The sequence below is a fragment of the Pollachius pollachius genome (genome assembly GCF_949987615.1).
Source record: "Pollachius pollachius genome assembly, chromosome: 6".
NCBI classification, from domain to species: Eukaryota; Metazoa; Chordata; class Actinopteri; order Gadiformes; family Gadidae; genus Pollachius; species Pollachius pollachius.
Window position 1 is genome coordinate 20,429,213 of NC_136939.1, and position 24,898 is coordinate 20,454,110.

Here is a 24,898-nt window from a genome sequence, read left to right on the forward strand (position 1 = left end):
TTTACAGCCAGAAGGGTTTTTACAGCCAGCCATAAAAACCGCCAAATATCATAAAACAAAGACAGTATTTATTTCAGTATTTGGTGAACATCTGCTGATGAGTGGTTGAACATCCAGTAGAGGGCGTTCGTTGTCTTATGCATCGAGTTATCGCGATAACATGACACAGCTCAACGTGAATCAAAATGGCGTTATTTCCGAAAAAGAGGTCGGAGCAGTTTCTAGTTAAATAGTTAAATGAAAATATGGATATAAATCCTGCGAAATTATTCTGGCCAGATATATTTTTGAAAATATTAGCACCATTTGTTTTATTTGCATACGTTTCCGTGCAGCTTTGATTGGGATACAATATCACAACAACACGGGTAAGAGCGCTAACGCTGGCTAAATAACTAGCATTCAAGCTAAACATCTAGAAACTTCATAATCACAAAATTGTTGCATGCATTGTATAACCACCTGAACAATACTTTCGCATGTTTATATATATTTTGGTTGAGAAATTGTGCACGAATAGTGGGTTGTGTTGGGTTGTGGGTGGGATACACGTCTTCCAGTGAGAAACCCCGCCGTCCGTGTACACGAATGGTTTGGTTCCTCCGTCAGTAAGCGCTGAAATAGCATCGATAATAAAAGAATCCCGCCTCACTTTATGGTCAAATAAAACATAAAAATCACAAAACCTGCACGATATCTTAATTTGACTGTTTGTCAAATTACAATTATTTCAAATTGTATAAACTGCTGTATATAATTTGGCATGTTCCTTAACGCAAAAGTTCCATGTTTACTATTTTTCCGTTTATGGTACGCAACCCAAGTAGAAGTTCAGTTAACTGTTAACACAAAAGAGTATTCCGAGTATTTTGATGCTTCTTAGGGCAAGTTGCTAGGACAGCATGCATGTATACACAAACCAAGCAGTGTTTAAGTGTACTAGTCTGCTTCTACAATGCGTTGTCATTTAAATTGTAAGTGTTTCTGACGCACCCACCTAACATAACTGGGTGCTATACTCTGTGATCCTTAGCAGCCATGGCGGAGGAGCGTCGGCCAAAGCAGTGCACTGTGGTCGTGCCCACGGAATCAATGAAGGCCATGGCAGAGTCTATAGGTGTAGGCCAGCTGCAAGAGGAGAGTTGCGTTGCCCTCAGTGACGAGGTCAGCTACAGAATTAAAGAAATTGCCCAGGTAAGTGGCAGTGGCAGCGGCAGCTACTTCTAATAAAACTGCCCCGTGATGTTGCATTGTAACGTAAACCCAAACCCCTTTTCCATATATTTCTCACAGGATGCTCTTAAGTTCATGCACCACGGAAAGCGGCGCAAATTAACAACCAGTGACATCGATAACGCGCTCAAGCTAAAAAATGTAGAGGTGAGAAAGGTCCCAACACCTGTCCATATCAAGTACTTGTAAACAAAGAAGTGATGTCAAACTGGTGGTAGTATTCCTTCTGTCCCGGGTGTCATTCTCTCACTAACCCTGAGACGCCCTCCTGCTTCCCTCGCCTGCAGCCCTTGTACGGCTTCCAGTCCCAGGACTTCATCCCCTTCCGCTTCGCCAGCGGCGGCGGCAGGGAGCTTCACTTCTACGAAGAGAAAGAAGTGGACCTGAGTGACATCATCAACACGCCCCTGCCCCGTGTGCCCCTAGACGTTTCCCTCAAAGGTGACCCACGTGTGCTCATCGTGCCTTCTCCTTCCGTTCAGTTCTGCCGAACGAGAGGTTCTAGCCTGAATTTGTAAGCCGGGTGAGTTGACGCTTCCGTCCTGTTTTGATCCCCACAGCCCATTGGTTAAGCATTGACGGTGTGCAGCCTGCGATACCTGAAAATCCACCGCCAGGTGAGACTTTGAGCTCTTTTCGGGGTTGACCTCTTGCAAAGAAATTTAATTTAAATTGAATTGCCATTAAAAACGTTCTTTCTGTATTACAGCTCCTAAAGAGCAGCAAAAGGCTGAATCCACAGAGCCTCTGAAAGTGGTCAAGCCTGGCCAAGAGGAGGATGGCATACAGAACAAGACCCAGGGCGCAACTTCTGCAGAAAGCAAAGGTCAGCAGCTGGCATTCATCATATCCTGCTCCAATACAGACTTCAAATTCACAACTTCAAGTGTTGTGTGTACATTTTGCAAGTGTGTCTAGTTGTGGTCCTCTCAAACACTGTGCGCTTGTCTCAGAGGATGTTCCAAATGAATGATGATAATTTTGTCGCCAATTCAGGAAAGGATAAGGGTCTGAGGCTGAAGCCGCGCAGCACCCACGAGCTCTCTGTGGAGCAGCAGCTGTACTACAAGGAGATCACAGAGGCCTGCGTGGGCTCCTGCGAAGCCAAGAGAGCCGTAAGTGTTGTCTGTATGCTGGTTACGTTTCAAACAGGCACCCAGATCGCTTGACCTAATCACCTTTCACATTGGCCCAGACGGATGGAAATCGATACTCAACTTGTAGACATTTAATGAATAAATCTTCTTTCCTATCCTGAAACTGTTAATCCCTAGTCGGTCTATATAACTAGTGGTAGAATTGGTTTGAAACGGGGCCGTCAAGTGAAAGCTTCTACCATGAACCTGATGAATACATTTGAAATGTGCTCTTTATTTTTTTTAAAGACCTCAAGGAAAGGAACAATGAATCATTTTAAGTGAAGGATATGGAGGTTTTTCAACTCTTTAATATTGTATGTTTGTTTGCATTTTCCACCTCCAGGAGGCACTGCAGAGTATCGCCACGGACCCTGGGCTCTACCAGATGCTCCCCAGGTTCAGCACGTTCATCTCTGAGGGGGTGAGCTGCTTATTTTTCATATTTTCAACTCAAGCCTGTAGATAACGACACTGATGTGCTACAGCATATATGTCTGATGTACCTTGTGACCTGAGTACTAATCGCCCAGTTCTGTTCCCCACCAGGTGCGTGTGAATGTGGTGCAGAACAACCTGGCTCTGCTCATCTATCTGATGCGGATGGTAAAGGCTCTGATGGACAACCCCACCCTCTACCTGGAGAAATACGTGAGTGATGGTTCAGATCTACGCACAGGTCGCACATCTCCTTTGCTCTCCCAGCGTTATAGGATTAGGGCTAGGGTGTTTGGACTCCCAGGTCAGCCAAACGATGCATAAATCCCAAAGTAGTTTGCAGAGTTTGCTCCTCCAACTCCTGCCAATGAAATGTGAAGATATTTTCAATGTAGAGTTTCAATGATGAGTTATTCAATTGACCTGAGGATTGTTCAAATGCTTAAAATATAAAACTATTGTTTCTTCCCCTTGTGCAGCTGCACGAGCTCATCCCGGCCGTGGTGACCTGTATCGTGAGCAAGCAGCTGTGCTTGCGGCCAGATGTGGACAACCACTGGGCCCTGCGGGACTTTGCTGCCCGCCTCATGGCCCAGAGCTGCAAGACCTTCAGCACCACCACCAACAACATCCAGTCCCGTATCACAAAGACATTCACTAAGGTACGGTGCCTTGAGTCTGTCATGTTGCCATGTAGTCATGTTCATTTATTCATCTTTCGAAGCCTAACACCCCTCAAACCAGTCCCTGTTTCTTCCTTAATTCACCAGTAACGTAACGTCACATAAAAAAAAAGAATGGCCCAATGGAATGACAAGAAAGCCGTTGCTTTGTCATACTTTTCAAAAGCTTGCACCCAATCCCGTAGCCTACTCCTCATGGAACAACCGTAACCATCTCACTGCGACTGCTGTCTGTATAATGGTGGCCTCAGCTCATTCACCCTCTCTGTCTGTTGCAGAGCTGGCTGGACGAGAGGACCCAGTGGACCACTCGCTACGGCTGCATCGCAGGGCTGTCCGAGCTCGGCGCTGACGTGAGTGGGCGCCGCCGTCACTGACCTCCCCTTCCTCCCTGCACTCCCGCCCCAATAGCCCCAATAGCCCCTTTACACCCGTTCCGTTTCGTCTCGTCCAGGTGATAAAGACTCTGATTCTCCCCCGACTGACTATCGAGGGGGCCCGCATCAGAGCCGTGATGGACGGGCCTGTGGTCTCCAACATCGATAAGATCGGCGCGGACCACGTCCAGAGCCTCTTGTTGGTAAGAGCTCCAGGAAAGTCTCTACGGTTGTGTCTGTGAGGCACAGGGCATCTTGTGTCTGCCAGAAGTGACTTTAGTGAGGCTGAGGACGAAGGCAGCATTCAATCTAAATTTGAAACTTTCTTAAAAACTTAGCTATAGTAATGAAACTGGAATCCTTTGTTATCATTAGTAGTCAAGTGCTTGATAGTAAAGAAGCAGTCCGTCTTTTGTGCATCAATCTGCTTTGGATGGATAGTTGTATTGCATTCAAAATATAAATGTAGTATATAAAAATAGTTGCTAAATAGTTGCCTTAATTCAGGTGTATAACAGAAAGTGACCTTGTTACACACCTGAATTAAGACCCCCCCCCCCCTCTTAAGAAACACTGTGCCAGTGTCATCGCCAAGACGCGCAACCCTCCGGACAACGTGGAGCAGTACCGGCTGGACTACGGCTACCTGGGCCCCATGCTCTGCTCCCACGTGGTCAAGGCTCGCACCCAGGCCGCGCTGCAGGCCCAGCAAGTCAACAGAACTACCTTAACAATCACACAGGTACTGGGCCACGGGAGGTTTCGTTGAGCTCACGGAGGGAGTTTGGACCGCGATGGACCGAGTTTGAATTTGTTATTGTTCAGTAGGGCACTGCTCGTGTTCAACACTGGCACCGCCATCCTTCTGCTTTTTTGCGCCATCATCCAGAAATGGATGTCATTGCTTGTGCGCTTGGTTTTTAAAAACAGACCCAAACCTACAAGCAACGCTTATAGGTTTGTTTGCATGTGAGGACTCCCTCTCTATGTTAAACGCATGCTAATGCATGCATACCCTCTTATAGAGCGATATGGTTACCCGGTCACCTGCTGGTTAAGTGTGGCTGAACCACGCCTGTCCTCCACTTATTGAGACTGAATTAGAGTGTTTAAAGGAGCAGGCCGCAATGCAGCAGAAGAAGGAAAATGAAATAGCATTTTTAAAAGGTGGCGTCCGGGGCTTTGGTGGTCCTATAAATGGACAACATTGTACGCGGGGTCAGAGTTAATTTGGATTTTGACAGGATAACTATCACTGTTGTAACGACAGTACCGGGGAGAGTTGAAATGTGCGCAGTGCGGCCTGGTGTATGTTGTGATGCGTGACCGTGCTGCGTGTGCGTGTGTGTGTGTGTGGTTATTCTGCAGCCTCGCCCCACCCTCACGGTCTCCCAGAGCAGCCTCGGGGGCTCCGGGGGGCCTCGGACCCCCAGCATCATCAAGGTGCCCAGCTCCCTCACCCTGATGTCCCCCCGCCCGGGGACGCCCACTCAGCCCTCTCCACCGGCCACCAAGTACATCGTTATGGCAACCAGCTCGGGAGCGGCGTCGACCCAACAGGTGACCGGCGGGTTTTCAGTTCAGACCAGAACACCATCAAACCCTCAAGTCTGGAGCTTTCTTTTAAGCAAGAGATTTATGTGCAGTCATTTTATTATGAAGGGTTTGAGTCAAAATGATTGTTGAGGACTTAAAAGGAGGATCAACAATTCTGTATTGGAAGTCGTGAATTTAAAAGAGTTTGCCCCTATGTTTCCATCAGGTGGCGAAGTTTAACAAGCCATCTCAGAATCTTGAATAATGTGGGAGTTTTGACCACAATTAATCTAGGCCCCTGTCCATCCACCGGCTGGTAGTCCACACACTCTGCCACTTCCAGGCAATTTCATGGGCTTTATTCACCTAGCAGCCATCTTGGTCTAGGCAAAGATGGCCGCTAACGAGATGGTGAGATGGTGACTAATGGCTCAGTTATGGTTGTACGTCGACGCAATGACCACGCAGTGAACCTGTTTTGGTTCTGCGTCGGGTTTACGTTAGCGGACCATTAACGGCCCCGCAAGGTTAACATTTTTGGGGGGGCGCACGTCGGGGCCCTTGCGGTGGACGCAACGAGGGTCCGCAAGGGCGTGCTGGGGCCGTAAACCCCCTTTCCGTTGCGTCGCCGTCCAACCATAACTAAGCCTTAAGGCCCCAAGGTGTGATAATGTCATACAAAGTTTCCTACCACAACGAGGGGGGTCCGGCCGTGTGTTATTCAACATCAGTATGCACTGGTAGAAGCAAACATGAACCGTGGCCTCTGTTCCCCCTCCAGGTGATCACTCTGAGCTCCTCCCAGTCGGGCGGCACCAGCACGGTGCAGAGCGCCACCTCGGGCCTGCAGCCCCTGGTGAAGCTGGAGTCCGGGGGCGGGCCGGGCCTGGCGGCATCGCGGCCCATGCAGAAGTACATCGTGGTGTCCCTCCCCTCCTCGGCGTCCCTGGACAGCAAGACCTCCGGGCTCACCGCCATCTCCTCCTCCACGGCCCAGCTGGAGGCCGGCATGAAGCTGGAGAGGTCCGACTCCCCCGGGGCGAGCACGCACTGAGACTGTACCCTCACGCGCACACACACACACACACACGTGCACACAAACACACATACATAACTCCACACACACACACACACACAACCACACACAAATTGTAAATAACTTCATGTTCTATAAGAAAAAAAAATCAGTAGGTCAATGGGACATTTGTAATGGTTCGGCTGATATTCTGATTTTGTTTACCTTTTTTAACTCTTAAATAAATCTGATTTTGTAAGAACTTTTGCTTGTATTTGAGTTTTTGTTCAAATTAAGAAAGGGAAAACATCGCAATTCACCAACACCACCAATGCAACACAATCGTGCCAACAATCAAGATGTCTTTGAACGTTGAAAACATTAATTTAAACGTTCCCCCAATCACTGATAACAGGGAAATGTAATCTTATGTATAAGATAATTAACAAAGGAAATTAACATTCAATGAATTGAATGCTACCTGTACTGTATATCCTATGTTCCCTCCATCAACAGAGCAGCGCTTAATTTCTTAAACTTGAACATCAGGCCAATTCATGAATTTGTTTTCCGCGGCCACCTGCTGCTGCCAATACAAGACGGGGACCCCAGCACAAAGCTTTTCCTTCCACCGGTACGAGACAGGGTTTCCACTGGTAATGGCCACTGGTAATAGTTGTTGCACTTTAGCAGAACGCTTAACTTCCTGGTTGCCATTCTGTCAAGTGCCGTTGAGCACTGGGAAACGGCAAAGTGGAGATCATTCACATAAAGACATCCATCGGAAAACCATCCTCACCAATTCATCATGCCACAAGAAGTTCTACCCAGTATGCAGTCTAGAATAAAATCTATTTAGTGATCAAGATCCCCACTCAGACACAGATATACAGCACACCTATAACCCTACAGTACCTGTGCTCACGATTTGAGCCTATTCTCACTCGATTTCGACATGAGACGTCACTGTGAGCATTGTTCAAATTCTCACATTCGAACAAGCAACGGGAATTGACCAGGTGTCAGTTACTGTGGATGTTGAAAATGTTGGCGTGGGAGTTGTGTTGATGACGGCTTGTTGAAGCCGCCTCACCCGGCCCAGTCTGATGGGGCTGGGTGAGGCTGCCGACCTGTTTCACATTGAACAATGTGCAACAGGTTAAACCAGCCATCACCACACACACTCTGGGAGATCGCTTAGATTGCAATATTGAACATCAGGCCATGTATCGTTTCCAACTAATTGTTACAATAAACTGGATTTCTAAATCACCACCCTGTGATGAATTCACAAATGAACAGAAAGGAGCTGCAGTAATGTTTCTGAGTGGGTGCTGATGAGGCGTTCCAAGGCCTATACCATTACTCATAGATAACTTAATTATGAGTAATCACAGCTTTGGTGTTTTCTGATGATTATGTTTGTGTGTCAACATTAAAGTTACATAGTTGTGGGGTTCTGCCTATAATTGTATACCTCCAGTAGCCCTAAATGGACTTTGTAGTACTATATTTCAGGGGTTCCCAAACTTTTTTGTTCCAAGGACCGGCATATTCATAAAAAAAAACCGAGGAGGTCCGGTAGATTTTTTTTAATTATTTTTTTTTATTTTAATGCATTAATTTGAAGATGCATCATTTTTAAACAAAGAATGTGGCTGTTTTTCAAGATGGTTTATTTGTCATAATCACAACAGCTAAAGCAACAGCAATGCAATGCTTGAGTCTCAGGCCGCATTCAACAATGCAATCATATAAAATAATAACTGTATAAGAGAAACACAAGAAAGGTCGCTTAGACTTTTTTTTTAAGCTTTTAGCTTTTTTCGCGGAAATAATTCAAGGCCCGGTTCTAACGGATCCGATCCGGTCCGGGGACCGGGGGTTGGGAATCGCTGCCCTAAATGGACGGGAAGTACCGTGTCGTCTATTTGGAGGATCTACGTGTAGGACACTGAATCCAGATGGATCCACTCCGACACAGTAAGAGGCGGTATGCACCCTTTTTGGGAAAGTTTTTCCAATTTAAATCAAAAGAAGAAATAGAAATTGCATAGTTTTAAGCTAGCCGTCACCCTCTTAATAGCTCTCCCAACTACCAAATAAGTTTTGCGTTAAGCTCGATTTCTCGAAGTGACTTCAAGCATGAATTTTAAAATACGCGCCGCTAAACAAGAGGACTGCAAAGAAATATCAAGGATGATAATAGTAAGTGATTAGAAGGAGGTTGTTCTACTCTTTTCTGCACTTTTTGATAATGAAATGACATATATAAAAGCTTGTTTACCACGGGTAGATACCGTAAGTTTGACCACGGTTACACCTAACATGTCCTCTCCATTTGTATTTGAGGAATTGGCTGTGTTTGAGAAGATGCAGGATCAGGTCAAGATATCCACCCAAGGTGAGGTTTGTGTGCGCATATATGTATGTATGTATGTGTGTGTGTGTGTGTGTGTGTGTGTGTGTGTGTGTGTGTGTGTGTGTGTGTGTGTGTGTGTGTGTGTGTGTGTGTGTGTGTGTGTGTGTGTGTGTGTATATTTATGTGTGTATATGTATATATATATATGCAGGGTGCGATTTGCCGGTGGGGATGGTGGGGATTATCCCCCCCTCTGGTTTACACGTCCTACCCTCTGCTGAATTATTTTTATCCTCGGTGGGGATAAAAATGATCCCCCCCACCCAAAGTATTTTCACCATTACATCGTAATAATTAACAACCAAAATACACAGGGTCCGTCTTCATTTTGAAACATTTTAAAATGTTTCTCAAAATTATCCCCCCCTCTGGTTTTTTCACAAATCGCACCCTGTATATATGTGTGTGTGTGTGTGTGTATATATGCACATGATAGCATCGTGGATAGGGAGGCTGTGGGTCAGTTCGACACGCGTTTAAGACAAGGACCATCAAAAACACATCTTTATTAAATACTATTGATGTCCCCCTCTGGCTGTGTGAGCGTCTGTAGTTTGAATATTTCCATGGTTAATATACATTTGATTAGCCTCGGGGAGGACATTGAAGCGACACACTTGTTCTGTTTAATCAGAGTTGGAGCGCGATGGGTTCTGCAGCAATCCTCGCTTTGAATGTCAAGTGGCAGAAGTTTCTGAAGAGCACAAGTCATCCCAAGGTAACAAGAACGTGGTCTTCATCACGCCATCTGCATTGTTTTTTTTTTCTGCATTTTACTTTGTCGATTAAATTATATATGCATTATAAACATGCTATGAGTGAGCGCTTGTATTCAAAGTGTCTCATGATAGCTTGTGTGTGTGTATACGTTTGTGACTTCTTCCCCCCCATGAGGTAACAGATCCCCTGACTGTCAGTGTAATGGGACCCGCTATAAGGGTGTCTTGAGTTATCACTCCTTACGCTTCTCCGGCCTCCAGTAAACTATTAGTTTTACTTACCAGAAATAATGGAAGCTAGATCCCACTCAAACAAAGCATATCTCATAATGATGTATAGCATGTGTCAGTTAAATGTCTTAGTAATAAAGTATTATAAACTGCATCTGACCATTTAATCTAGAGGTAAGCTGTGGTCATGGGGATGGAACCCAGAAATCCAAACCCCTAACCACTATACTAATCTGCCCTGCAGTCTTGAAGCCTTTGAGTAAACATGGAGAGTTTTAGTATAGTGCTATTGCTCTTAAGTCACTGACATGCCCCCTCTCTGCTTAGGATACACTGTTGTTGGGTACACCCTTTACTTCTACACCTATAGCACATGGATGGGGCCCACTGTGTTTATGGAGGACCTGTATGTGATGCCAGAATACCGAGGTAAACACTTTTTTTAATGTCCAAGCAAAGAAGGTAGAACAGACTAAGTTAAGAATTGCACACCCACATAGAATGACTCCAATGTGAATCAAAACAATGACACACATTCGCTGAAGGAATATCTAATTTTTAACATTTTTGTTGAATTGCTCTACAGGAAAAGGCATTGGCAATGGTTTAATGAGCAAAGTCGCACAGGTGAGTCTTCCATTCCTTTTTTAATGAGAATGAATCTGGCATTCTATGAAGATTATGCTGTCGGGCTGAATGTTAGAAATTAACCTTGTAAATCTCTTATTAACTTGCCAGTATATTCAATATCGAGCTAGTTTTGAATTTTCTTTACTTTTGTTTGGTCAAGCCCTTTTTAAAGAACATGTGCACCACATTTGATGTCATTTTGATTTATAGTTCATAAAAATGATTATTTTCAAGCTTTTCCAAAACTTTCAGGGTACTTATGGTTCCTTGAGGCAAAACGGTTCAGCATGTCATATAAGGTCTGTGGCCGTTGAGGTTTAACGGCAAATTACAGTGCTTATTGGAGACCTGCTGTCTTCCAGTTCCCAGTGGTTGATTTAAGCATTTTTTATGAATTTACTTTGTATAATAAATAAATAGTGTGTGTGTGTGTGTGTGTGTGTGTGTGTGTGTGTGTGTGTGTGTGTGTGTGTGTGTGTGTGTGTGTGTGTGTGTGTGTGTGTGTGTCTTATCACTGTGACATTCTGTTTCTAGGTGGGGAAAGAGAAGCAGTGTACTAGGCTTCAGCTGTCTGTGTTGGACTGGAACACCCGGTCGCTGGACTTCTACATTAAGAAGGGCGCTCGGGACCTGACTGTGAGTGAAGGCTGGCACGCCTTAAGGTTTGACGGGGAAGCTCTGGATAAACTGGCCGCAGAAGCCCCCAAAGACTAGAAATCAGTTCTAGACTCCTGACACAAATTTAGATGGCGCCACTACAATTGCTCACCGTTTTCCAGCTCCGACTAGACTGTGTTTCTACCTTGTTTTTCACACTTTATTTTTTTGCGTCTGTAAATGTTGTCCATACTACCTGGCATGTACGAAATGATACGATTATACTTTATTGTCAGAGCAAGTCTGAAATTTGTCTTGCATCCCAGCACCTCTATTTACAAACATCACAGACAAGACATCAGGGCCTCGTTTCCCCATAACGATGGATCTTCGCTCATACGATCATTCTCACGATGGATCTTGTGAACCATCGTGAATTTCTTTGGAGCGTTTCCAGAAACTCCTCTTAACATGAACGCGCGTTCACTGCACTCACAACCTTCATAGGATTGTAACTGTCCACTGACACGGTGCTGAAACGGGCTATGTAGGGTGGGGAGACGCAGGAATGTCACAGGAAAATGGGGTTAAAAAGGATTAAAATATCTCCCCATTAAGGCCAACAGCAGAGTAGCCTACGAAAACAATAGACTGCAATAATATAAATGCTAAAGATATTAAAACACAATTGATTAGGCCTAGGCCGACCTATGCTATATCAGTCCTAATCCTGAACGCATTGTGCATACATTTTTCCACGGCATTTCCCCCCCTGAAATAATTCCATATTACAAAAATCCAAAATAGCTTGTGTGACAACTACATTTATCTTAATGTGCTGATATCTGAAACATACTTTGTGCAGCAAAGAGAGCCGACTTTATCTGATTCTGCATAAGGTTTCATTGATTGGCGCGCACTCTCTAGTCTAGAATATTTGTAGACATTAAAAATGCAATGTTCCATTCATTTATTATCATTCAAACGCAGAGGCTAGGCATTGACACACGGCTATTGCTGACCCGATTAGGAGAGCTTGGTCTAGATCCTGCCCATATTGTTGGGCAGGATGATGTAGGCTATGGGTCTTTTTTATACTGCCAAGCCGGTTCGGTCGCTGCTTGGCATGCCCGGTGATTTCACCTTCTTATCTCAAGTTTCCTGTGTAAAACCGAGGGGGTCAAATCCCCCGTTCGTCACGGCGCGGGCTTTCTTGGTTCACTGGGGAAGGCGGGGCTGCGCACGGAGTCTCTGACCTCTTAAAAATAATTTGTATTATTGCATACTCGCGAATGTTTTCATTTTTTTATGAATGAAGACACCCGCATGCAATAATGAGTTCACGTCTGAGTGTAGACTACAAACGCGATTAACTGTGGTCAGGGATGTTCGTTACTGTCTAGACTGGGTCCAATAAATGGTGAACTTCATCACAGCCTCACCGAAGCGCCTACAGTGCTTAATGCAAGCAATCACAACAAAAAACAACAAAAAAAATTTTGACACCCACTGGTCTCAGCATGATGCATGTCTACAGTAGCCTATGTCTTCTGTCATTGATCAATATGAGGACATTTTAACCACGATGGTTGAATTAAAATCAGAGGGAGACAGCAAGTGCTGCTCGAAATTGCGCCAGCTGGGCATTCCGTGGTATTGGATGTGTTTTAATAAAATGCATCCAATACACGGAATGTCCCCTGGTGACGCCACTGAGGCTATAGTAGGCTAACGATGCTCTTAGCACCCTACGAGTACCCCTGGAGTCCTCGTTAGCTACGAGCGTCATCACGACGTTCGTTACCAACGATGCTTTCGGGAAACGGTGTGAAAACTGTACGATGCTCGTACGACACACTTCATGATCCACCAAGGCTAACGATGCTTTCGGGAAACGGGGCCAAGGACAGGACATCAAAAACAGGACATCAATACAGGACCCACAAATAAACTAAAAATACATACATTCATCATAACATTAAAACAACAGACGACAAAATGTAATGTGAGTTCAAAATTGCAGTACACTAGAAAAGGAGGTGACAAACTCCATGCTTCAGGTCTCTTCTACCAACTGGTGTCAGCCCGATTACAGGATTTCAAGCTTTGGTTATTCGTAAGGTTTCCAAACAATTATCCAAATATATATACGGTAAAGAAAAAACAGAAAGTCCATTCATAGTGAGAATAATTTACTGCCTTTAAACGTAGCAAGAGGAGACTGCTGCAGAATCAAGTTTTTATCAAATGATTATATTTGTTTGTATGAAGTGGAATGAATTGGTTAAACAAATGTCTTTCTAATAAGGTAAAATAGCAAAACAACAAGATCACGTCAGTGTCTTTCAGATCCGCTCCTCGGTCAGAGTCCCACTTCTTTTCGGCAGAGCTTCAGTTGCCAGTCCTTCACACAGCATCTGACTGGAATGGAATGTTCAAATAATGTTTGAATATCCAAAACCAACCAATTATGTTTCGGTCAGCCCAAATTTGGCCCTCCTGACGATGGCTGCCATTACCCCACCTGAAGCGTTGACGTGAAAACGTCTAGGGCCCTTCCATAATTTTTCATCACTGGGATATTCAGACGAAATGTGACCCAGCCTTCTTCCCTGCAGTCCCCTAATATGCATAGATGTTAAACAATTCATATTTTTGCATTGTTTATCAAAACAAACCAAATATCTGAATACTGAGATATTTGGTTTGAAAAAATGTCTCAGTATTCATATGAGGTTTGTGTGTATACTGAGATTAGAATACCTTTCTCACTAACGAATATTTTGGGATAACGAATAATATATATTTTTGCTACCAACCCCCGATTGGCTCACAGTACTGGGGCGTCAGAAGAGAGGTCAGGCTCAACCCCCGATTGGCTCACAGTACTGGGGCGTCAGAAGAGAGGTCAGGCTCAACCCCCGATTGGCTCACAGTACTGGGGCGTCAGAAGGGAGGTCAGGCTCAACCCCCGATTGGCTCACAGTACTGGGGCGTCAGAAGAGAGGTCAGGCTCAACCCCCGATTGGCTCACAGAACCTGGACCCTCAGGAAAGGGTTGGCGCGTTCGTATTCTTGATGGTATTGAGAATCATACTTTTGATATTATTCAATACCCTGGTATCCCTTTAATACTTTCATACCACCCAAGCCTTAATTGTGTTAATTGTTGTATTTTTATTCCCACCCCTTTTTATACAACACAATTGAGCCATTCCATGATCCTTTGACCCTTTCTTTGTCATGTCCTTAAAAAAATCAACGTGGTGTGTTGCCTCGCTACAGCGGCGGCTGCTAGATGTTAATGTAGTGTTGTCAAGGTTTCTTTACTAGCGTTTACACACTGAAGTGATGTTCCCGCTCTTCCAGTTAATGCCTCTCCTGTGCATTCCCAGGTTCAGATCTCAGCAGAGGTCTGGATTGGCTGAATCAAGATAAATCAAAATGTATATGCATAAGAAATGAATGTTTCCCACCGAGAGAAAAATCGCACAGTCCACAGAGGGAGTATTCTCACTCACTCACTCACTCACTGAGTGTGAGACTGTGAGAGTAAGTGGTGGGGGAATAATCGATTCTGTTCAGTAGCGCGGTATTTTACGCACGCAATTATATCAATACAGTAGCACAAAGTATTGCAGTATTTATTATTATTATTATTATTAATTTTTTCATTTTGTTTACTCTGATAATTGACATTTGAGTTTTACATCCACAATTTGCCGCATGTTGCAAATCAAAAGAGTGGGTAAATTTAGGTTTTCATCAAAAAGAAAATAGTAAAGACCTTGAAGAATGCCACATGAAAATAAAGGTGACCCATTATACCACCAGGTTTGTGATTAGCCGTTACAAGTCGTTTTGAAAATCTTCCTCTTCTGACATCACAAGTGGGGGTGTCCACCTAGATGTAGGATGGATAGATAAGCAATGTTTGCAACAGTCCACTGTTTAGGCTGGTAGACTGATCTGTCCAGCACACATCTAGGTGGACAGGCCCACTTGTGATGTCAGAAGAGGCAGATTTTCAAAACGGCTTGTAACGGCTAATCACACTTACACCTGGTGTTATAATATGTCACCTTTAAGCTCTGTGGGAATAAGACCAACTTGAGAGCCCATTTCACAAGGTACCATCTGGAGTTAGCGGCCTCTGAAGAGGTGAAATGACCCAAAGTAGTTGTCCTATCCCCAAATCAACGCACCTTGGACCAAACGAAAATGATAAAGTCAACTCTAAACTCTGAAAGCGCTAAGAAAATCCCTGAGGCGATGGCCTACTGAATCGCAATATATCGCAGAATCGAATTCCAAAATATATTGAATCGTGGGCCAAGTATTGCAATACTATCGAATCGTGTGAGAGTAAGTGTGTGAATGTGAGAGTGTGAGTGTACAAGGAATCTTGAGAGTTATTGACGTATGAGGTACTTTAAACTGGCATGTGCTAGTTTACTACACAAGACAGCCAGTTAGTAAATCAATGCCTAATGGCGGTGGAGCATGCCAGCAAGTTAATCGTCTTCGTCAATCATTACACGAGGGTCGTAATCCCACTGGTTTCGAGGGTCAGGGAGTTTGGAGCAATTTCATGGCGTATCTGGAAAAATAATAAAGATCTGTGAATCATCGGTCCTTGGCATAATCAGTACTGTAACTGACAGTTTTAATGTCTATCTAATTTTTGATTTAATGTCTGTTTCGTCAATCTGTTTCCTTTTATCAACAAATATAACTCATCGTTACTCATCCCATGGCTGGTTATTTATGCCTTGTTTACAAATCAAAGGATTATTCAGTAATTCATTTATTTAATGATGTTAAATGGTTTGTGCTTCCAAATATGTGTAAAATGTGCAAAGGATTCATGTTGATTAAGCCATACTATAATGTGTCAATAAATCACGTTTTGTTTCTGAATAATTTCAAACAAACCAGATATATCATTTTTTATTTGTATTTGATTTCTTCTGACCCTATAAAAAACTTCTACAACTGTAAAAAAAAAAAAAAAACAGCAAATTGTACACGTTTTGGCTTCAGTACAGATTTAATACAAAGTGGACTCCCATGAGGAACCACTGCAATATAAACTTAATATACCTTTTTATTCCTAGTGAAAGAGCTGATTTAAGAAAACACACACATCTCTCCTTGCATGAAACATTTTTAAAATTCAAAACCTGCTCCTCTCTGCTGCACCGGGAGTCAACAGCAGTTAAGAGACGTGCAGCCAGCTATGTATCATGTATTCTCATCTTTTTTGTATTATGGCTTCATGGAAGCTAGACAACCATAATATAGAATTTAGCGCATCAATTTCAAAGACCAGAAGAATATTAAGTTGATGGCCAGTCCTCTAAAATTTACTTTTAGGGGAACCTTCATTGCGAAACCTAGGATGGTTTGGGGCAAGTCCCAGCCAGTGTTACGGTCCACCTGGTGGATGCATGGGTCCAACCCCTTTCGTTGGGTGGTATCCCGGATGCATGAAGCTGACAAATGCTATGTTGTCTGGCTAACCTATAGATCTCTCTCAGTTGGAATATCACAAACGGTTGCAGTGGTTCTCATTCAGAATCCGTTAATGACATTAAGGACAGAATACCTTTTGAAGTGGTTCAAATGTACCTATTGGAGTGTGACAAAACTTCTCCCAACACACATCATGTCCAGCCTAGAGGCGAACTGTCCTGCTCTGCTATTTTCTAATAGCAGAGAGTACTGCTTCATACAGTGTGCTGCGGGAATCCCAGATTCCCCAATATTCCCACAAAAAAAATGGAAAATAGTTTCGGACCATTGACGTCATGGGTCCGGGTTTGCGTTATCAAACTGGGACTACATATGAAGCAGTATCCTCGCTTTATTAGCAAATAGCCAAGGTTTACAAGTGGCAAGAGCGTGTAGATCAATGAAAAAAGTGTAGATCAATGACTGTTGATAGGAATAATAGTCAACAGAACAGAGAACAGTAGAACAGTCGTTATGTTGCTAGCGCTTCACCTGAATCCACAATAAACAATAAAGGACCAACCCTGTGGATTAATTAAACATGTTGGTATATCCCTGATCAGCCAACAAACAAACAACACGGGTTCAGCTCCTCCTCGTCTCTTGACCACTCAGACATAAGCGTTGCGTCCGTAGTTACTCGCGGGGGCGTGCTGTGGGGACCCGACAGCAGAGCGGGGGTTCCCCCCGGAAGGCGGCTGGTAGATGTACGCTCTGATGCAAAACAAACGCACCCGTCAGGTAGGGCAAAAACGTGACATCAAAATTATGAGCCTCAGTGTATCGGACTCCACTGGAGGGAGGGAGAGAGAAAGGGAGAGTCGTGCGATTTCTACCTTTTTTCCTCGGGCGTGTCGAGTTTGCAAGAGCACATTAAACATCCCCCCCCACAGAGGGCCAGTATGCCTGATGACCAGCCGATGTAAAGGCCTTCTCCGATCTCATACCTGGACACGGAGACTGTTGGTTAATGTTTAGGCTTTGATATGTATAATAATACAGGTTATAACACTCAGGCAGTATTGAGTATTTCTTTATTGGATTGCATTAGTTTGCTGTTACTTTGTGAACTTACTTTGTTCCTGGGTAGAACTCGTCAAAGAACTGCTGTGTTATGTTGGCTGCATACCAGGAAATCGCGATCATGGTACATAGTCCTGTAGGTAACAGTTAGGCAGAATCTGTCATTTATGTGCAGAAGTGGCAGGTACAGCTCCCTGAGCAAGGCCTTCATCTCATGCTAGCATGACATCCTCTTGACCTTTGAACAACAACAACAGAGTATTGTGTCCTGACCAATTTAGTAGGGGTGGCACTTGGGCTAATAACATCTGTGTGTGAGTACGCCCCTGAGAAGAAATATTGTTTCTCTCTCCGTGTTTTGCAAGGCTGATGAGAGAGTCTGGTTCTCAAACTTGTTATAGCGCGTACCACCTCAGAAAATATTTGTCTCCCCGAGTACCACCATAATAACCGATGCCATACAGTATAACAAAATACAGGCCTGCCCTATTCAGCAAAGCACAGTTCATTTTAAACCCCATTTGAATTATCTCATGTTTAATGTATTTCCATTCTTGCTAGTATTTTGATATTATGTTTTTAAATAATTATATAATTTTTTTTTTTTTTGAGATACCTCATTAAATAGCGCATGCCTACCACCAGTGGTACGCGTACCACCGTTTGAGAACCAATGCTCCAGAGAGCCTAGTCATCGAGCATGGGAATGCTTCGTGGAGTAAGGCTAAGTGTAGTCGCCTCCATTACAATACCTTGTAGGATGAAGAAGACGCCGCCGATGGCAGCGATGCGTCCTTTGAGGGCGTAGTTGTCCCCTCCTATTTTGGTACACTTTATTCCTGCAAGCGAGGCCACCAGGCCGAACGTCCCGAAGACGATGGCCGCGATCATCAGCGCCCGGGACGCCTGTATGTATCCTGTTAGAAGAGAGAATCAGGTGCCCGCTTGGTGTGAGTTCAGACTAGTGCCTGATGAGACGCATTATTAAATAAAAATGGGTTGCGCCCCACAAACATGTCTTACAATCGCGCTTAGTGGAAGCTTCCTGTTTACACCCGACCCGAGACAGGTGTGAATGGTGTATATGCTGGCAGATCGTGACAAAAAATCAACGGTTTTTTTAATTTTATGTATGCATACAATTTTGGGGGCCCTCTGGGTGCAAAGTGCAGAGCCCAGCAGCGATCGCCTGTTTTACACAGGGTAATGTGCCGGTTTAGCTGTTTTACTCGTTTTCTATTACAACACAAGGCTATACTAGAGTACACGAGTACAAGCAAACGTGGTTAATTCTGAATGGGCCATGCACATCGATTTTTCTCTCCAGACTTCTCAAGCACTTCCTGGTTAACATTGTAGCTTGTTGTTGATCCGTTACATCTTGGGTGTTGTCACTTTGAAGTGACAACAAACTGCTTGAATTCAACTTACACATTACTAAGTTGTTTCTAGTTATGACGTGCATATTAGTGGTGCAACCAAATTGTGTAAACTGCTTCTTCGAAAACAACTAGCGGTTACTAAGGACTTAGAAAGGAAATAACAAACAGACTAGCTGGTGCTACCCAGTCCAGCTGAATTAATTATAAATTACTATTTATGACTTGTTTAACAATGAAAACAAAGTGATGTGTACATCCCTATCATCATACAAGGTCGCTGTAGATATGATTATGTAGTTGTAAAGAGAGAGAGCGGTAAAGAACAAAAGAGATTTAACCAACAAGAAGTTCCCACCTACCCAACAGTTCTCCACCATGGAGAAGTGTCAGGCTAAATGATTTATCCGTACCAATCAGGGAAAAGTTGCCCTGATTGGCCAAAAATGACACGGGAGCGCGCTGAAATCAAACTTTTCATCACAGAGGCAGGCACAGTCAACTCAAAACAAACATCACAGGAGATTAAACTCACTGACTGACGGCTATGCCATTTTTATAAAGTTCTACCTAAATAATAGCTCTTAAGTCATACCTACAGATCCTTTAATGCTGAACTGCATTTAACAACACTGAATTATGTTTTCTGCTTTTTTGGCATTAATGGACAATCTAAGGATCTTAGAATTGTCTGTCAGGATTTTAACTTGTTCAAGTTGATTGAAATGATACAATTGTAGTTATATTTGCGTATGAAGGCAGGCCTAAATGCAAGACATTGAAATGTTGAAATCAGAGAACAATCCTGATCTAGCTTCTCTGCCACAACCTAATCACATCATGAAACCATTTTTACGATACAGGAAGATCGATTTGGCACTCACTATTAACTAACCAAAGGGCTTGGGGGAGGGCGGAGACAAGCTACTTGTAAAATAGCATGTGACTAGGAAATGAGTGCCCACATAAAGTCATAAATGTAATACGATTTGGGCTGTCTTTATTCATGAAAAAAACAAACACTGGTCTTGAAGATGTGGGTAAACACCACAGTTTCCCCAGTAACATGGTCACACCCCATGCATAAAGTCAGGCATCCCTTATTATCAGTTTGCACTGAATGGATTTTATTGTTTGATTGGTTTCAGCCCTACTATCCTCCTATCTCTCTATCTTATCAGATCCACCAGAGATTATCTGAGGCTGGTGAGGGCGTCTCTCATCGTACAGTTAGTGAGATGGTCCCCTAAACTGTCTCTTTGCAATATCTCTTTAACCTCATCGTAAGGTGAGTTTTCTTAGAATAAATGTCCTAAATATATGGCCTATTAAGCCTTTTGAGACTGTACCGGTGATTAAGGCCTATATAAATGAAATAAAATTGAATTTAATAAGTCCATGTTGTAATACGCTATTTTACACAGTAGGCTAGATGTATTTAAAACAATATTTTTCTAGGATAACTATAGATTAGAATAGAATAGATTTCCACCTGCCGAGCCGAGGTTATCTATGCGTTTCAAAAACAATGTCATTTGATGCGCCGAAGGTCACGTACCGTTAAGGGCAAGCAACGAAGGAAAGTCGCGACAATTGTGGACCCCTGTGGAGTCAGTGGCGCAGGACATCCAGAGGTTCTCATAGATGGTGGACGTGGTGATAACGTTTCCGTCCACAGAGGAGACTTTCCAGTTTCGGTTAGGGAGCGCAACGCCGACCATCAACCAGCCAATGAATCCCAAGAACAGCGCAAAACCTTCCACTATCGCATTCATTCTCCTGCTTTTTTGTTACTTCAAAACCTGTGTGGAGCTGTCCGTTGTGGTGGTTCAGCGCGAACCTCTAAAACGTAAAAGAAAATAGTGTTACTTCCCCAAGACCTTTGTGTACACAAGTGTGGAGATTTTTTTTTGTCGTTGGCTGACACCCTCAGTGAAACTACCACTGCGCAACACATGCGTCGAAATGCTGAGGTAATAAAAGCATTATTAATGATTAATCTCCCAAGGGCTCTCATTACTTTTTGTACCCTCTTTTGTTGACAGCGTTTCTGGAGGTTTACAAAGAGAACTTGGGTGTTTATCCAGGGAACGACAAAGAGGCCTATCGCTCAAACCTGCCACGCGCCTCAATTAACCCCAGCGATGTGTTACCCCATGACAGTTACCTTGAAGTTTGGAGTGCATCAATAAAAGCATCAACGTTTGGAAGTTGTTCGATTTGCATTTACATTTAGGGCATTTAGTAGACTTTTTTATCCAAAGCGACTTAAAATAAGTACATTTGTCAGAAGAAAAGAGAAACAAAAGTATACCTTTGGTACAATAAGGATGTTCATAGAATAAGTGCCAAACACTAACAATTACGAGGTTAACCCGTTCCCTGTATAAAACAAAGAGACTCAGCCTAAGAGGCTACACCATGCTAAATTATATTTGTAAGTGCTACGATGTACAACATACAATAAGTGGGTAAGAAGGATGTTTTTAGGAGACTAAGCGAGGAGGGGGGAATAAGTGAACACGTGCAATGCCAAAACAGAGAAGAGTTGTGACTTTGTTGTGACTTTGTTAGCGATGGCGGTGCCAGGTGTCCAGCTGAGGTAGTTGAGCGGAGCGCTTGAGCTGGGGTGTGCAGACTGACCTGCGGTAGGCAGGGGCAGCTCTGTTGACCGCCTTGTAGGCCAGTACCCTTGTCATAAATCTGATGCAAGCTACTACATGGAGCCAGTGGAGGTCACAAAAGAGGGGGGGTCACATGGAAAGATCTTGTAAATCACGTTCTGTATCGCAGATCAGCGTTTTTTGTGTGTGATGAGTGAGTGAGTGATGTTGCCCATGAGCATGGCACTTGGGAGTTTAAGGATTAGAAAGGGCGTTCAACCTAGACCCAGCCATGCCATTCAGCAAGACCTCCCAGATGTAGCATCGTGAGTGAGTAAAGACGCAGGCCACCTCGTAGCCCTTGGGTCATTGCGTCGAATAGTGGGGGCTCTGGAAATGTAACTTCTTCCTATCGGTACAGATTATGACGTTAGTCATATCCTTATGAATGAATGTATTATTAATTGTGTATTTAATTGTTCAAAATCCATATGTTATACCATATCTATATTTAATGCAAGTGTTTTATTGTAATTTAGGATAATTAGTTATCAACTATTTAGAAGTAGAATCATTTGTAGTCTATGTTAGTTGAAGCCCTAGTGAATGTATCTTTTAATCGAGTAAACAAATTAGAATATATAATTAAAACTGAAATTATCTTATAAATAATCACATTTCATGCCAAACAGACAGTCAGGGCAAATGACAACTAACTAAAACTGACAAAGGAATAAACCCATAGTCTCCCCTTAAATGCCGAGGTAGTCCAGCTATTATAAATTATTAATCTCCAAGGGCTCTCATTACTTTTTGTACCCTCTTTTGTTTAGAGGTTTACAAATTGAGTCATCTGTTTATCCAGGGAACGACCAAGAGGCCCATCGCTCAGACCTGCCACGTGCCTCAATCAACCCCAGCGATGTGTTACCCCATGACAGTCTCCCCTCTGAAGTTTGGAGTGCGTCAATAAAGAAACGCTTGGACGTTGTTTAATCACTTGGGGGAGGATGAGTGGGTTTAAGGATTACAGAGGGCATTGAACCTAGACCCAGCGATGCCATTCAGCAAGACCTCCCAGATTTAGCATAATGAGTGAGCAGAAAAACCACCTCGTAACACTTGGGTCATTGCGTCGACTAGTGGTGGCTCTGGAAATGTGACGTCTTTTAATGACTAATGTCAATGACGACAGGTGTAAGAACCCTTAAGAATCTATTATAAATTGTCTATTTAATTCAATAAAATAATTTTATATGCACTGTTCAAATTCCAAATTAAAAATCATATCTATATGTAATGGCAATGTTTTGATTTAGAATAGTTCTTTACCATAAACTTTTTAGAAGTATCAGTATTCATTGTTCACGTTAGTTCAAGCCTTTGTTACATACAGGTGAATGTATCTTGTAATTTAGTCAACAATTTAGAAAAAATAATTAAAGCTGAAATTAATTTGGGAATAATTACATCACAGGCCAGTCAGAGCAGATAGACACAGCAAGTGACTACTGACTAATAATGACAAAGGAATTAACTCTGTATTCTTATTTGACTATTTAGGAGTATAATAATTCATCATCTTCTACGCCAGTTGCAGCCCCAAAGTGATGGTTTCGTGTAATTTTTCTGTATTCAAAAATGATGAAAAAACTATTAAAGCATATGAAGAATTACATTACATGACAGATAGACGGCAAGTGACTATTAACTCATTCTTAGGGAGGAATCAACTTTCCTTCTTACCCCTCAACTAAATACGAGGCATCATTGTGTCAGTGTTGGTGACTTATAGCAAAAGCTTTACTACTACATGATAGAGACTGGAACCGGAATAGTTTGTACAGAATAGCAGGTACGGCACTTCTGATGCCTCAGCCAACCTTAAAAATCCATCAATGACGGCATTTAGGACCAAAGCTGTGTCTTGGTTTGATGGCTAAACCCATTATGTCACTGACGTCAGGATAGTATTGTTGGCATTGAGGATTTTGCAGTTTGACAAACAATAGTTTTGTCTAAGCGGAGTCAAAGTCAACAAAGTGTCAAGTTTATGGGTTTTTGATGATTAACCACCCACTATTTTTTTTTACAATAGTTTGTCCCTAAAGATGTTTTATTAAACAAGTATATATTTCACAAATATAAACCAAGTGAATCATTGAAAAACAGTTGGATATGTAGGTCAGTTTTGGTATTGGACGAGATACAGCCTGTTAGAAATCAAAACAAAATAGATACCAAAATATTATGTTGACTATTAAATATCATCAAAGCAGTACTCTCGTTAATACTCAAAGTAATCATTTTTGAACAGGGACTTAAAGATAAGAAAATAAATTGCATTTAAAAACTGCAAACTCAGCTATTTTGCCAAGCACCTTTGCCTTATTACCTAATCATATAAAATAATCCCTAATCAATGTAAAGCATATGGGTCTGTCTATGTCTATAAAAAACACCAACCTAGGGATTTTTTTTAAATACCTTTTTATTAAAATAGTTAAGCATGGGTTTGTTTTCTTGTTCCACCCTCACACATAATGCATACATTTCAGTCGTAATAGAAGTTCTGCGGCTCTGCGTCTTACCTGGAAGTGCAAAAAGAGAGGGGAAATCCCGGCAGTTATAGATCCCAGTGGAGTCGCTTGCACAAGACATCCATAGGTTCTCATAAATGGTGGATGTGGTGATCACACTCCCCTCCGTCGTCGATTCCTTCCAATACTGGTCCTGCAGTGACACCATGATAGCTATCCATCCTCCAAAACCTAGGAAAAGTCCAATTACCTGCACTATCTCAATCGTCTCCATAATATTAATTATTAGCAAATACTATTAAATATTGCATCTGCGAGGAGCTTGATACGTGTCTTTGATATCAGATATATTTTATAAGTAGGAGTAACCCCTGGACCTTTTAGCAATGAACTCCACCTGAGCTATATTCAACAGTTAATTTGTAGGCCACACATCCTATCTGCAAGTAAGCCAAACCCGCCCAAAGTAGATGGCCTTTCATATAACTGGCAAGTTACCATGAAATGTAAGTATACCTGCTCTGCATGCGCTGTTCATTCCTAGTGGTTCGTGACGTTTGCAACGGCCTAATGTCGGATGGGCATTGAATGAGTTATCTACAATATGTACCTTTGGCACGTATTATTCCCTCTGGTGACCAGCAGATTCATATGATTCCTGTCAATGTTATCTGGTCTTTGATTTGTTTTGATGGTAATTGAACCCTCATATATATCATTGTCAGCCACCTCACATATGTATATATACACACGCGTACATAGATAAAATAGATCATATGTATATAATATATATATATATATTTGATAAATGTGTGTGTCTGT

At 42.9% G+C, this 24,898-nt stretch overlaps 3 protein-coding genes across 4 annotated transcripts; 2 read left to right on the forward strand and 1 right to left on the reverse strand.

The window, feature by feature from the left end:
- The first annotated feature begins 187 nt into the window (after positions 1 to 187).
- taf6 (TAF6 RNA polymerase II, TATA box binding protein (TBP)-associated factor) lies at positions 188 to 6,680 on the forward strand. Of its 2 annotated transcripts, none has more exons than XM_079737951.1 (15): positions 188 to 368; positions 1,034 to 1,194; positions 1,294 to 1,380; positions 1,521 to 1,674; positions 1,794 to 1,850; positions 1,943 to 2,059; positions 2,230 to 2,348; positions 2,716 to 2,793; positions 2,919 to 3,020; positions 3,287 to 3,469; positions 3,769 to 3,843; positions 3,945 to 4,070; positions 4,436 to 4,609; positions 5,236 to 5,427; positions 6,185 to 6,680. In XM_079737951.1, the coding sequence occupies exons 2-15, from the start codon at positions 1,039 to 1,041 to the stop codon at positions 6,455 to 6,457; spliced, it is 1,893 nt and encodes a 630-aa protein (XP_079594077.1). In that variant the 5' UTR covers positions 188 to 368; positions 1,034 to 1,038; the 3' UTR covers positions 6,458 to 6,680. The 2 variants fall into 2 exon arrangements, with proteins under 2 accessions (XP_079594077.1, XP_079594078.1); XM_079737952.1 differs by having other exon boundaries at positions 1,037 to 1,194.
- A 1,812-nt stretch (positions 6,681 to 8,492) lies between these two features.
- Positions 8,493 to 15,869, forward strand: LOC307076808 (thialysine N-epsilon-acetyltransferase-like). Its single transcript, XM_079737960.1, has 6 exons — positions 8,493 to 8,626; positions 8,771 to 8,822; positions 9,475 to 9,558; positions 10,118 to 10,219; positions 10,377 to 10,417; positions 10,955 to 15,869. Exons 1-6 carry the CDS (start codon positions 8,564 to 8,566, stop codon positions 11,132 to 11,134), a joined length of 522 nt encoding a protein of 173 aa, XP_079594086.1. The 5' UTR covers positions 8,493 to 8,563; the 3' UTR covers positions 11,135 to 15,869.
- Positions 15,870 to 16,143: 274 nt separating this feature from the next.
- On the reverse strand, positions 16,144 to 24,350 carry LOC307076807 (claudin-15-like; the record flags this gene model as incomplete). The annotated part of the gene is made up of 5 exons (XM_079737959.1): positions 16,144 to 17,245; positions 17,368 to 17,478; positions 17,607 to 17,688; positions 18,307 to 18,471; positions 24,128 to 24,350. 5 exons carry the CDS (start codon positions 24,348 to 24,350, stop codon positions 17,143 to 17,145), a joined length of 684 nt encoding a protein of 227 aa, XP_079594085.1. The 3' UTR covers positions 16,144 to 17,142.
- Positions 24,351 to 24,898: the final 548 nt, after the last annotated feature.

Coding starts and splice junctions, on each gene's coding strand:
- taf6 (XM_079737951.1), top strand. CDS start 1,039: ATGGCGGAGGAGCGTCGGCCAAAGCAGTGCACTGTGGTCGTGCCCACG. Junction 2,060..2,229: donor AACTTCTGCAGAAAGCAAAG/GTCAGCAGCTGG, acceptor TCGCCAATTCAG/GAAAGGATAAGGGTCTGAGG. Junction 2,349..2,715: donor CCTGCGAAGCCAAGAGAGCC/GTAAGTGTTGTC, acceptor TTCCACCTCCAG/GAGGCACTGCAGAGTATCGC.
- LOC307076808 (XM_079737960.1), top strand. CDS start 8,564: ATGAATTTTAAAATACGCGCCGCTAAACAAGAGGACTGCAAAGAAATA. Junction 8,627..8,770: donor AAATATCAAGGATGATAATA/GTAAGTGATTAG, acceptor TTTGTATTTGAG/GAATTGGCTGTGTTTGAGAA. Junction 10,418..10,954: donor TAATGAGCAAAGTCGCACAG/GTGAGTCTTCCA, acceptor TTCTGTTTCTAG/GTGGGGAAAGAGAAGCAGTG.